The sequence below is a fragment of the Xyrauchen texanus genome, chromosome 8, assembly GCF_025860055.1.
Source record: "Xyrauchen texanus isolate HMW12.3.18 chromosome 8, RBS_HiC_50CHRs, whole genome shotgun sequence".
In the NCBI taxonomy this organism is placed as follows: domain Eukaryota; kingdom Metazoa; phylum Chordata; class Actinopteri; order Cypriniformes; family Catostomidae; genus Xyrauchen; species Xyrauchen texanus.
The window spans coordinates 27,855,312-27,869,701 of record NC_068283.1 but is presented as its reverse complement, the minus strand read 5'-3'; the positions used below and the strand labels follow the sequence as shown (position 1 = coordinate 27,869,701).

At 40.0% G+C, this 14,390-nt stretch overlaps 1 protein-coding gene and 2 non-coding genes across 3 annotated transcripts; all 3 read right to left on the bottom strand.

Annotated features, from left to right (window-relative positions):
- Nucleotides 1-6,938: 6,938 nt before the first annotated feature.
- LOC127647352 (60S ribosomal protein L3-like) lies at nucleotides 6,939-14,015 on the bottom strand. The gene is made up of 9 exons (XM_052131542.1): nucleotides 13,984-14,015; nucleotides 12,629-12,821; nucleotides 11,920-12,088; nucleotides 11,428-11,563; nucleotides 11,034-11,223; nucleotides 8,400-8,560; nucleotides 8,205-8,306; nucleotides 7,897-8,112; nucleotides 6,939-7,061 (listed from the first exon to the last, which is right to left on the bottom strand). Exons 1-9 carry the CDS (start codon nucleotides 13,984-13,986, stop codon nucleotides 7,017-7,019), a joined length of 1,215 nt encoding a protein of 404 aa, XP_051987502.1. The 5' UTR covers nucleotides 13,987-14,015; the 3' UTR covers nucleotides 6,939-7,016.
- Nucleotides 7,146-7,280, bottom strand: LOC127648492 (small nucleolar RNA SNORA54). Its single transcript, XR_007971173.1, has one exon. It is a non-coding gene; the product is annotated as a small nucleolar RNA SNORA54 (small nucleolar RNA).
- Nucleotides 10,877-10,970, bottom strand: LOC127648494 (small nucleolar RNA U83B). Its single transcript, XR_007971175.1, has one exon. It is a non-coding gene; the product is annotated as a small nucleolar RNA U83B (small nucleolar RNA).
- Nucleotides 14,016-14,390: the final 375 nt, after the last annotated feature.

Genomic DNA, 14,390 nt, shown 5'->3' with positions numbered 1-14,390 from the left:
AGAGCGCCACCAATTTGTGAGTTGTGGTACTACACATGTACAATAGATATTCAGTAAATCTTTGATAAATATTTTGTGAAACCCTATTGTATGCAATGTATTAGATGTCTACTGCCCCCTGGTGAACGTTTCTGTTACTCATGTCTTTTTTAGGTGAAATATTTGCTGATTTTGATAAAGAAAAAGCAGTGTTCTAATTGAGTAAGAGCTCTTGGGGGGGTCCCCTTCTACCCACTCCAACCCCCACCTCATATACCACGTTCTTGAACTGAATGCTTTTCCACTATCGGGCCAGTGCGTGCCAGGGCCATAAATTGGTCAGTCGGGGTCAATAGCGAGAGCAAAATCGCTCCGCATTTCCACCATCGGGCCAAAAGCCCCATAACGTTGCCATACAACCCGCCTTTAATACATTGTCCATTGTGCATCTTAACGGATTTGTAATGTGTCCGCAATTTATTTTTTTCTTAGATGTAGGTGTGTGACGTCACACAAATATGTCGGCACCCAGAGATGCACAAAGTTAGTGATAAACATTTGCTTTTTTTAAATGAAATCTATCAATGAGTCAAAGTTCCTTCATTACAAGACATGAAAGCTTGTTTAACAAACGTTTGCAGAGACTGGTGTATAAAAAAACGGTAAATGAAACTCTCTTTTGATGATCGTATACCTGTAGCACAAATGCTAATGTAGCAGCATTATTTATCAGTTGGGTTTCTAGGAATCAGTCAAACCTCTGTTATGCTAATGGTAGTGTTGCAGTTTTGGTTATTCAAAAGTCATTTTCCAAGCATCTGGCAGAAACCACATCCGACTGCAATGAAACACAGCAAGAGTGTCTCGCTAAACTCCAACTTTGACATTGAACGTACCTCAATCCGTGGTCTTATTTGGCCCAAAGGTAATCAGGGGGCCAAAAGCCATTGGCCGTTAGCCCAGAATAAGCCGGAAGTTACAGTGGGTACGTAACTGGCCTTGGTGCACTAGTGCACAAGCACGCCTTCACTGTAACACATATTTGTGTGACAGTGGAAACGCGGCTAATAATTATGTCAGATGTACACGATTCCACAAAAATACCTCAGTGAATCCCTACCAAAAATTCACAGAATAATCTGATATTTTAATGAGTTGTAAGACAAGAGTAAGATGTTAGGCTTAATAATAGAGTATACTTTTTAGAATTTAAATAGTGGTCACAGTGGCTGAGATCTATAGTGTATAGTATATTTATAACTTTTCATAATACAACATATTAAATCATTTTGGCTATCGTCGCTATTGTTTATCTGCATGGTTTGAGTATTTAAAGATATTGAAGAAGGACAGGCACAACATAATAAATGGACAAATATATTTCCCCACATAGCACGTAATAACTTTACAACTGTTTAATCATGAACAAGCATGTGGTATAGATAAAAACCAGCAAATCCACATGCATATTAACCTCTAGTGACGGTTTCATTTTAAGATAAAAGATTATTTAATGTTAGTAATTAAGTAGCAACAAGCATACAGTATATCTAAGATGAATTATATTTGACCATTTTTGTGAGCTGAATATAAGGATCCACTCAAGTTTCTAGTAGCCTACTCTAGTTATGATGAAACACCAGGGAATTTGAAATAACTACTAATTAATTACTAATCAAAACATTAACATGTGTCTAATATGTGAATGATTGTTTTTATTGTGAACATGATCATGAAATGCACATTCAGAGAAACATGCGCCTCAAGTGAGTTATTTGTGGAAAGTAATTTATGAATGTAACCGCTCTCTAAATCATGGCTAGTGTCTGGTAGAGAGTATCATAGTCAGCACACAGATGTATGTGACCAAAATGTGCGTATTCCTTGGGCTATCTCTTCTGTTCATTACAAATGATTAACTTTGTCAGGTTTGATATTGCTGGAGGTCTTTTTAAAATAATTTTGGTAACCCATAAGTAATGTGTCAAGTATTACCACATAAAAATGAAGGAATTGCTAATTATTTTAAAGTGAGGGTCATGGAAACGCATTATTAATTAATGAGTAGCCTACACACTTCAATATACAGGTTTTTTTTTTTCCAAAATATTTTTTTAATTTTATTCATTGATAATGTAGGTTAATCTTACAAGAAGTGTTTAATTTTAAGTGAAGTGCATTTTTTTTCCTGAGTATCTTAATGGATCCAATGAAAAAAAAATAATGCGTGTCATGTCCATCAAGCTTCAAATCATATCAGGGTTCGCCATATTCAATGCTCGTGCTGAAACTGCTCCGGCCTCCCGCCACTCTGCCTGCACGTGGTAAATTTTAACATACATTCTGTTCTGATCAGACCGAACAAAGGCAAAGGAGATAACATGTCAAATTAATTTGATAAAAACTACGTATTTACTGAGTGGGCTGGCAGAAGTACAGATGTGGAATCGGCCTCATGCTGCAGGCTGGTTTTCTGTTGAAGTCTTGTGGAGAACATCACACTTGTCCTTTAGACACATAATTTATTTGTTTCACTTTATGTTAAGAGATAAGACTTTTAAAATGTGTAGTAACCATAAGCACCAGCAATTATAAGCATTATCCTGCTAAAGGTTTGTAGTCTATGGAATAATGTTCATTTAAACGAGTCATAATTCAGTGCAAGAAAAAAATGTTTTGAATGTCTGCGAATGTCTCTTAACTATCTGTTTGATTAAATGAATAAAATGTAGGAACAAACACTTGGGTATTCATTACAAGCTTACAAGTAACACCTCATTTACTATTAATGGTTTATAATATTTTTCACAATAATGGTCCAAATAACCTTTAACTCCCAAGGAAACCGTACAATCTCATTAATTAACGTGTCACCGTGACCCTTACTTTAAAATAATGGTCCAGATCATTAGTAATTCCTTCATACTTGTAGTAACACTTGACTGATTACTTTCTGCTGTTGCATTTGGATGCGTTTGAATGGGAGACAAGACAATGGAGCGCAAAGTGCAGTGTGTGTAAGGTCTCTTAAGTTGGATGTAAAGTTCACACTAATGGCTTAGTAACTACTAGTTAATTCGTAACCAAGTCGGTGCGTATTTTGGTTGCACCGCCTGTTCTTTTGCAAAAGTTGGTCTTAAGCTCTCCCTAAAGTCATACGTAGTTGCATAATGAGGTTTACATACCGACCCGATAAGCAGCCTTCAATTTTGTACACAGAAGTGTTAAAAAAGCTGTGAATTTCACTTTGATAAAATTATGGTTGATGTCCAACCTTGTTTGCTCTTGTAACAATAGCTGTAATAAATTATATCCCCATTGAAATATGATACATAGAACAAGATTTCATTAATGGTATATTTAGCCCATGTATCTAAAATTAATAAGGGGCAATAAATAAATACCAATATAACAGGCAAAAAAAAAAAAAGACATTAATTCATTTTAAAATCTCATATTTAATGTTAAATCTTGACACCGGGCGGAGTACAAAGGAAAGGGCACCATTAGATCGGTTACATGCAGAAGTGTTTTTTCTTTTTCAGTTTTCTCCCGTAAATGTAAAGGAGTGCCAACATGTCGAAAGGACTGAAGCCGGTCAAGTAAAACATGAGCTCATTGATGTCATTAAAAAAGTTATTTGTTTTATCGTTTTACTCCTGGTCAAGAGGATTTCGTATGTTTATAGGTTACATGCTACCTAAATTGAATGATGCAACGCTCAAATATTTAGTGCGTAAATTGTGATTTAATGCCCATTTACGCCACAACTAGGCCAAATTCTAACTTACGTATAGCAAGAGCAACCGGCCATAGGACCCTCCAAATTCAAAGTTATCAAGGCAAGGCTAGTTTATTTATATAGCACATGTCATACACATGGTAATTCAAAGTGCTTTACATAGAAGAGATTAAAATTAGGGTCACCGACTCAAGGGAAGCTTCACTGAAAACCAGCATCATTTAGCCCCGGGTCAGATTTAACCCAAACATCATAGGTTAAGTGCCATTTAAAAAATTTTTTATATATATATATATATATATGCTAGATTCATTATAAAATGCAAATGCAGTCTAAACTAGATAGGTACATTTCCTGAAGAAAATGTGAGTGGTGCTTGCCGTGGCAAAACTCGTCAAACAGCATGTTGTAACTTGAAAAGAAAAAAAATTATGGTCATAAATAAATCAGCCCAGAAGTCTGTACGATTTTCTGGTGCAGAAATATGTGATTTTTTACTCGGTTGCTAGGGTAAGCCCATGTGGTTGCTATGCAGTTACCAAGGTAATACAATACATGGCTCCTTTCCATCCTGAGTGAAATAAGTCAACCCGGAAGTCTGTAGTGTTTTGTGGTGCAGAGATATGTGATTTGTTACTCGGTTGCTAGGGTAACCCCATCTGGTTGCTAGGCAGTTACCATATTGATACTAATGAAGTGTCCTTGCCATCCTGGTTGAAATAAATCAACCCGGAAGTGTGTACTCTTTTCTGGTGCCGAGATATGTGATTTGTTTCTCGGTTGCTAGGGTAACCCCATCTGGTTGCTAGGCAGTTACCATAGTGATAGTGATCAAGTGTCCTTGCGATCCTGAGTGAAATAAATCAACCCGGAAGTCTGTACTGTTTTCTGGTGGCGAGATATGTGATTTGTTTCTCGGTTGCTAGGGTAACCCCATCTGGTTGCTAGGCAGTTACCATAGTGATAGCAATCAAGTGTCCTTGCGATCCTGAGTGAAATAAATCAACCCGGAAGTCAGTACTATTTTCTGGTGCAGAGATATGTGATTTGTTACTCGGTTGCTAGGGTAACCCCATCTGGTTGCTAGGCAGTTACCATAGTGATAGTAATCAAGTGTCCTTGCCATCCTGATTGAAATAAGTCAACCCAGAAGTATCTACGTTTTTCTGATGCAGAGATATGTGATTTGTTACTCGGTTGCTAGGGTAACCCCATGTGGTTGCTAGGCAGTTACCATATTGATACTAATGAAGTGTCCTTGCCATCCTGGTTGAAATAAATCAACCTGGAAGTCTGTACTCTTTTCTGGTGCCGAGATATGTGATTTGTTTCTCGGTTGCTAGGGTAACCCCATCTGGTTGCTAGGCAGTTACCATAGTGATAGTAATGAAGTGTCCTTGCCATCCTGAGTGAAATAAATCAACCCGGAAGTCAGTACTATTTTCTGGTGCAGAGATATGTGTTTTGTTACTCGGTTGCTAGGGTAACCCCATCTGGTTGCTAGGCAGTAATCATAGTGATACTAATCAAGTGTTCTTGCCATCCTGATTGAAATAAGTCAACCCGGAAGTCTCTACGTTTTTCTGATGCAGAGATATGTGATTTGTTACTCGGTTGCTAGGGTAAGCTCATGTGGTTGCTAGGCAGTTACCATAGTGATACTAATGAAGTGTCCTTGCCATCCTGATTGAAATAAGTCAACCCGGAAGTCTCTACGTTTTCTGATGCAGAGATATGTGATTTGTTACTCGGTTGCTAGGGTAACCCCATCTGGTTGCTAGGCAGTTAACATAGTGATACTTATCAAGTCTCCTTGCCATCCTGATTGAAATAAATCAACCCAGAAGTCTCTCTGATTTTCTGGTGCAGAGATATAGTTACTGCTAAACGGTTGCTAGGGTACTCTGTGTAGTTGCTAGGGAGTGGCTTGGCAGCTGCCAATCATGAATCTCCAAAGGCTGCTTGTCAGTATGAATGATATAAACCAACTCCCATGCCTCTGTGACATTCAGAATGGAAGATATCCCTCTATGGATTTTGGTTGTTAAGGTGCTCGACAATGGTTGCTAGGGAGGGGCTAGGAAGTGTTGAAGTGATGCATGATTGGCTGTTTGCTGTCCCGAGTCAAACGAGACCACCCTTGTGTTTCTATGACACTTCTATCCTGAGATATCCCTTTGATCTTTTTCAATAGAAGTCTATGGGACTTGTTGCTAAGGTGCTCTTAATGGTTGCTAGGGCGTGGCTTGATAGCTTCACATTGATCCAGAGAGACTGATTGGTTGTCTGAGTAAAATGAGCCCACCCCTCGTCTCTATGACACTGTGATCCAGAGCTATGTTCAATACAAATCCCTATGCCTTTTCATTTCATGGGCCGTCCTACACCATTATAAGTCAATTGGGGCATTTTTGGGCAGCTCCTGCCCCCAGGGGTGCAACTTTTACCCCATATTGAGGTATGCTCTTACAGAGCCTGCCAGCCTCTTCAAATGTGGCAAATCACACGTTTCTACTGAAATCCTCAGCTTGGAGCTGTGGCGCGTCAAAGTTTTTCTCAATGTTAAGTCTATGGGATTTTTCAGCGTTTTTTTGCCCCTGGGGAAATTCCGTACCCCGATCAGCTTATAAAAGTCATAGCACATGTGTCCTCAATAGGCCGTTCGATTTGACACCTCATTCGTGGGTCTACGCCAAACGGTGCGGGACGAGTTAGGTGCCGAAGTTTTGTTAAGAGATATAAAAATAAAAATAAAAAGTATAATAATAAGTATGTGAGATTACAATAGTGATGCTTTGCAAGCACCACTAATTATGACCATTCTCTTTAGACACTTGTTTCCAGCAATACGTAGTGCCATGCTTGTTTAATGGAAATGACAAGGCTGAAGATTAGATTTTCCATCTCTATGGCACGCACATGTATATTACAAACTTATTAAAATTGACCGATACAGATGGTAAACAACATGTATACGTTATATCACTTTTTAGCTTACAAAAGTATTTTTGCTTTTGTCAAATGTGCGGTTAGAAAGTGCAACAAATTCGAATGCTGTCAATTAGACCACTAAACCTTAAGTGCTTGCAAATTTCAATGTTAATAGCCTTGATTATAAACATGAAAAGGTTGATAATTTACTTTTTGGGTTAAACTTGTGCATCACAAATCTGAAAAGGGTGATTGATACTGGTTTAAATAGACACTGCACTCAATGTTATTTATTTCTTAAATTTATTAAACAACTCTGCAGTACTGCCATGACAACGCCACAAACGGACCAGGAGCAGAGCACTTATGTCATCTCCTCCTTGGTGATACGATCTTTCTTGAGGGGTCCCTGTTAATAGAAAAAGATCAGTTAGAAGCGGTGGGCACACTACAAAAGTTAATATCGCATCTTTACTGAGTCTTAACACCATGGTTCTGTCATCAGAGAGTGAACAGGGAGAAAAGCACAAAAGGGCACTACTCCCCTGCCTCACTGCGTTTTTCTTTTGCACTGGAATGGAACCCAGATCTCAGACTGATGGGCTGAAACAGGTTACGAACAGTGCACTGGATCTGCAGAGGCCCATGGGAGAAACATTTTTTTCTATAGCCTCTCCACATGGACCTTTTGCATGAACCTCGAAACATGACCATAAAGCAAAGCAGTGGGAGCAGAACGACGTCACTGATAGCCATTTTCCACCATTATAGTTAAAGTTGGGTTCCTGGGATGGTGCGAATTCAAAATACAACCATCTGATGTTAACGGTTCCACTGTATCGGTTTACAGAATTTAGCAAGCCAAGCCATATATTTTACAATACATTGTAATTACACTACTGTTGTCTTTAGCGTAGATGTCTCTGGAAAGAGAGCAAATAACGATGGATTGCATTAATCCATAAGTTTAAATATGACCTCAAAAACATTAGGAGTTAAAGCTGTATGCAAACACTCTGGCACACCATGTTTATGTTTGAGGTAGTCATGTGAAACTACCATGTAGACAGTAACCAGTTACACCACCGTTCAGCTCCCAGGTCAGTGGAAAAGCACGGCCAGTTTACGATAGGCTACAGATTACCAGGTTGTGAACCAGCAGAGCTCAGGCTTGACACGAGAACAAAAAAAAAAGAAAAAGAAGACGGATAACATTCTGGAGAGACCAGTGCAGGTACACTCACCATGAAGGATTTCTTCTCCTCGATGGTCTGGAAACGTCCATGACCAAATTTGGAAGTGGTGTCAATGAATTTGAGGTCTATCTTCTCCAGTGCACGGCGGCTGGTCTGGATCAAAAGAGACTTGCGTAGAGTTAAAACCCTCTTCTTGGTTCCCACCACGCAGCCTTTCAGCATGAGGAAGTCATTGGTCACCTGACCGTAATGCACAAAGCCACCCTGATAATAATAATAATAAATAGTCAGTCAACATTTACAAGAGTTTTAAATTGCTTTCAAATCACTAGTCTTTAAGCAGATATAGAACTCACCAGAGGGTTGATGCTCTTGTTGGACAGATCGTAATCAGTTGAGGCATTATTTGTAATTAATTTTCCATCCTTTGTGTGATAGCCCGTACCAATCTTGTAGATCTAAGTGTGAAAAATCAACCCATGAGAACTGTATCAAAAAGGGAAATTGCAAAGTTGGTCCTTTATGAAGCCCACTGATTCTTGAGGGCTCACCTTCTTGTTGATCTCAGTGCGGTGGTGGTAACCCTTCTGACCAGCACGAGCCACAGAGAAAGCCACACGGGCAGGATGCCAGGCTCCAATACAGGCCACCTTACGCAGACCACGATGGGTTTTGCGGGGCAGCTTTTTTGTGTGCCAACGGCTTGTCACACCTACAGAAATGAAACATAGAAATCAGCAACATGCACTTAACCTGTTAACCTTTGCCAGAGCGCCAGCGCACGGAAGAGTTTTTTTCCCCCACAAGTTTAATGTTTATGAGTAGATTTAACGTGAAAGAACATCATTAATCTTGGCAAACTATATATCATTTTAAAGGTGTAAGCCTCAAGCATCGATGATAGAGCTCTGTTTTTCGATGAAAATCTTATAACGAATGTATTTCTTGCATTTATGTAAGCAGTACAGATCAAAACACACGTAATCAAAAGCGGAGTACATACCAGTAGTGTCGTAATAACGAGCCACACACGCATCCACTGCTAAAAGTTCCAGATTGAATGGAAAGGTGAGGGTCTACTGAATAACATCCCATAGAGCATTTTTAGTCCAAAGAAACAATAACGTTATAACATCGATGGTTATTCCTTTGTTTACATCGAGTTTCTTCAGGGTGAAATATCATACTTGTCGGTTATGCAATAAAATTATCCATAAAAACAGACTCCGGTAGCCGAGCGTTATATGGGTGTGTTGCTTAGAGTGTAATGAACAAATTAAGACCGCACACACACACACAAATACAAAGATAGGCAATATATAGGTCAAAATATCCAAACACTGCGGTCAGTTTTTTGGCGTCATGATATGCTGATCCTATTATTTTGTCTTTACAACGAAAGCCAATGAAAGAATTTAAATTATATGACTGATAGAAAATGTAGCCAAGCAGTGCACGATTCCAACGATACCGGGAAGTCTAAATTCCTCGTGAACAAGATGTTTTTTATTTATTTGAATCAGCCACTCTCTATTGAGGAGCTAACCTGCGACGTAGGCTGTGACCACACCCCGTCATTTGACAACAAACAAGCCATAGTAAAAAGACGGTTCCCCAGTCAACATCTGTTTTCGCGTCTTACTTACTGGACGGATTATCTCATCAAATGGATCGTCAAAAGAAGTTTTTTCTGCTGAAGATATTTTATTTGCGATCACTCGAAGCAGCGATTGAGGAGAGTGAAGACAGCGTCGAGGGTGATATGCTTGAGGACGGAAAAGATGGTCCAATTTTACATCGGTGAGTTGCTATGTAACATGCACACATTATACGTGTCTAAACGACTGCCCATCAGTTTGATTGTATGGACGACCTTTAGTATGAATGCTGTCTAAACGACTGCCCAGCAGTTTGATTGTTGATTTATGAATGCTGTCTAAACGACTGCCCATCAGTTTGATTGTTGATTTATGAATGCTGTCTAAGCGACTGCCCATCAGTTTGATTGTTGATTGAATGGCCAGCCACATAAAAACTATACAGAATTATTTACTTGACATGCGGTGCTAATTATCTTTCCATTCTTTCCCATGCAACAGCTGTGTGGATTATTTTATAATTGAAAAAGCATGGAACAGTGTATATGATGACTAAAATAGCTTGCAGTACCCTTCATAACATTTGGTCATTAGGTTGCTTTTTGAGGTATCCAAGGAGGCTTCTTGGTACCTGGACATAGTCTTGGAAAAAATATTGCAGAAATCTCATTTTTCATAATATCTTCCTCAAATGTGAAATATAAACTAATGAAACTTGTGGCTTTCAATCAATTACCCAACTGGATTCCTCCAGGTTTGTTTTCATTTATTTTTTCATAAAATAATGCAATGTTACTTGCAGTACAAATTATCTTCAAGACACTTTAAATTCTATAAATGTTTGTCTGTGTAAGTTTTTTCAACTTTTACATTTGGGTAATAAACTCCAAAGTGTCTTCTTTTTAAATATGTCTAAATTGTGCATGTAGAGCAAATTGTTCAGTAACTACAATTATTTTAGTTTGGGGATGTCATTTCTGGGGATGTGCCTCACGCAGGGAAGGGAGAAAGGGAACTGACATAGTCTTGGAAAAAAGCTTGCAGGAACCCCATTTTTCATTATATCTTCCTCAAATTTGAAATATAAACTGAGAGACTTGTGGCTTTCAATCCTTTACCTAATTGGATTCCTCCAGGTCTATTTTTATATATTTGTACATGAAATAATAAAACATTTTTTGAAGTTCACATTATTTATGAGGCACTTCAACTTTTATAACTTTTTATTTGTTTGAGCATTATCAACTCTGATTTATTGTTAGTAGAGTGCCAAGTGTCTTCTTTCCAAAGAGACCTTAATTGTGCCTGTGGTACACTGTTCTCAGGAGCTATATTTATTTTAATTCAGGTATGTCATTTTCAGCTGTGAGCCCCTGAGTGGGGGTGCAGGTTAACAGGTTAAAGCTCACTTAGAGAAAATCTATAGTATGCATGTTATCAGAAGGAAGGCAGCATGGGATATTTCCTCATGCATTTCGGGCGCCATGCCTGACGCGATAAATCCATGTCTTTCATCATTACATGCACAACGCTGGTCAAGTCACATTAGAATCATGGGACTGGCTGTACATTTAACAGTCAACATACCCTTGTATCCATGACCCTTGGTGACTCCAATAACATCGTCGATCATTTCATCTTGAGCAAAGACGTTGCTGATGGGAACAGACTGTTCAAGCTTCTCTCTGGCCCAGTCAACTTTATCAGCAATGGAACCTCCATTCAGCTGAATCTCCATTAGGTGAGACTTCTTTTGCCTGTGTGGTAACAGGCGCATCTTCAGAGAAAAAGTGAGGTTAGCAAAGTTTCCCCACAACAGATCTGCATTTTAAACCACTTAAGAGATAGTATCTAATCTACATATATGTGAACCAGTCAGGATTTCATGCTTATGATTTGAGAACCGAAGTCTTTAAATTCCCACAACCATTCAAGTCTCAGATTGGAGAATAGACATTCCACTGATAGAGCTACAGCTCACCTGTGTGTGGGCAATGATGCGAATAACCTGGCAGTACTTCTTCATAGAAGCAAAGTCTTTCTCCAGCTGCTTCTTGCCCTCTTCATCTTGCCACCTCTTGCAGTACTTTGTAAAGGCCTTCTTCTTGGACTTGTACCTGTAGATGGCAGATAGGGACGGGAGAGAAGCAAAAGAGGGTGGGCTCCAGAACCTTCATAGTCCAATAGACCAGTGGAAGGAACCTGGGCATGGCTGCTTGCCCATTCTCATAGTAAAGAGGGCATCATCAGCACTTCATCTTTTTGGCTCATGGCACAGTTTCTAAGGAGACCTTTGCACTGGCCAGAGGAGCCCAGAGCTCATCAGGGCACAAGGCACCTGAGCGGAGCTGCACCACACCGACGCATTAGTCTGGCTCAGGAAAACATGGAATGGTTTAATCTAGACAGCAACTTTGAGCTCCAAAACATGGACAAACTCCTAACCAAAAATGTAATCTGCAGCATATCTTACCAGTTCTTATAGAAGCGGCGTTTGCACTCATCACTGATATGCTCAGCAAAGATGGTCTTGAAAGAGCGCAAGCCACGAGGAGTCATCACGTATCCAACAACACCCACTACAATCATGGGAGGAGCCTCCACAATGGTTACTGCCTCAACCACCTCCTTTTTGTTGACCTCTGATAGTGGGCACAGAAAGCACAATTTGCAAAGTTCAGTCTCCCCAGGTTTAAAAAAAACTAAGGTTGTGGCCTATTGCAACAACACTCTTAAAAAAAAAATTTTTAATTTAATTTATAAGGTGCACACCCTCCAAAAAACTCCAGTAAGATCCAGAATTTTATAACCTGTATAAAAATCATAACATACATGAGTGGATTACACCAGATATCAGTAACTTCATAAAAGTGGTTTTATTCTACATTAGAGGGTTGCTCTCATGGGGGCTACCATGTTAAACAAATGACCAGCCAAATACTTGTGTAATCAAGTCACATTAGATAGATGAATGTGAGCAATACCACATTTAAGAAGTCTGTTGAGGCCAACTAGGGGAAGTTATGAAACTGCTCTCAGTACTCGACATTCAGCATGGGCTTGAGGCCCAAGTATGTCCGCCCGTCGAGAATCTCATCATCAGCAGACACCCAACAAGCAAAGTTAGCTTCCAATACATGGATCAAGGTCTTATTACTATGAACTGCAAAACAGGCACTTACTTGAGCCAGGTCTGTCGACCTCGCGGACAATGTGGGTCATGCCAGCCTTGTATCCGAGAAAGGAAGTCAAGTGAACCGGTTTGCTGGGATCATCTTTGGGGAAACTCTTCACCTTGCCACGATGGCGACGGCTCCTCTTGCGTGGCAGGAAGCCCAGAGATCCGTGGCGTGGGGCCGAAAATTTGCGGTGAGACTAGAAACACAAATGCGTAATTTAAGCGACAATACGTAAAACCCTAAAACTTTGCGGTTACCCAACTTGTATTTACTTATCTAGCACAATTCCAATGATGGGCCTTAGAAACGTATTACTATTTCATAAGTAAAGGTACGTACACACTGCCAGCGACATCGCGCGCGACAGCGACTCAATACCATTCATTTTCAATGCGAGCACAGCGACTTCCGGCGATACGAGCTGTCGCGACCGTTGGCGCTAGATGTGGGCGTGTCCAGCGACGCGACAAAGTTGAGAAAAGTTCAACTTTGGAGCGACTAACGGAAGCGACAGCCAATAGGAGAGACGACGGGAGAGCTCACGTGATCCTTCTCTTTCTCTCAGCTCCTGCAGTAACGGAAAGATGGATGAAAGGCTAATTCTTGCTGTTAGAAATGTTCCAGTGCTCTAGGATATGTCTCTTCCCACGTACAAGGACATTTTAAAGAAAAATACTGCGTGGAAAGGTGTATCTGAGATCGCGGGGATTTTATGGACCCAGACAGACCGACATTTGCATTTTCGCCGCAGATAAACAGCCGCTCTGGCAAACAGCACGCCTTGTTTCTCATTCATCTTTGATATAAAGCATTTTATGTACTGATTCCATTTATATTTAGTCTTTTCCCTACAAAATGTTTGTTTTTAGTGGCAAGAAAAGAGATTCGCTGTCAACAGCAATGGAATGACATCCGTGAACGTCATTTATAAACGTTACTAGGCAACCAGTAGTGGGAACACCCACTAGCGACTTCACCGCCAGCCACTGGCGACCTGCAGCGATAAAGTCGCTGGCAGTGTGTACGCAGCTTAACAATTTCTAAGTACACGTCGTTGAGAAAAGTGGAAACCCATTTAGTACAGCGGTTTTATTTTTACATCACATTACATTTAATATTTTTGAAAAACGGAATAGATCGTTCATCTCCATTGGGAGCACAAACAAAGCAGGTCGCTGCCATTTTCCATCACGGTACAGTCACATGTGCCAAATATTCAAAAGTATACAAACTATATTAACTGCAAAACATTAATTTACTTTCAAGGGGGTATAAATCTCACGTAATGGGAGTACAAACGAAAGGATGGGTTTGATTTAGGTTGGATTGCACAAGCGACTCGTGTTTCATAAACTCACCATTCTGTCACTGGTTCATCCGATTGAAAGAGAGCGAAGGAGAGGCGGTGCTTCTTAATATATAAGGACACGCGCTCGTACGTGTGTGCGTCACCTCGTACGCATCCAGCTCTCGTGTGTGACGTTACTCCCCCTATGTGGTGTCGCTTATGACTACAGTTTAGTACTGCACACAAAAATCTTCCCATACCGTGGTTATTCATGCTGTTAAATACTCTGTTTAAAATTACAGCTGAGGAAAATGACTGAGGAAATTATTTTAATCTTAATAATACCCAGCAGAGAGAGAGCTGGCTGACTTGTTTTAGCTGGTTTCCCAGCCTGACCAAGCTCGTGCTCATCTTGTTTGACTGTAAGGTTAGCAATTTGCCCTGCTCAAAAGTGCCCAAAACCATTCTAAAACCATC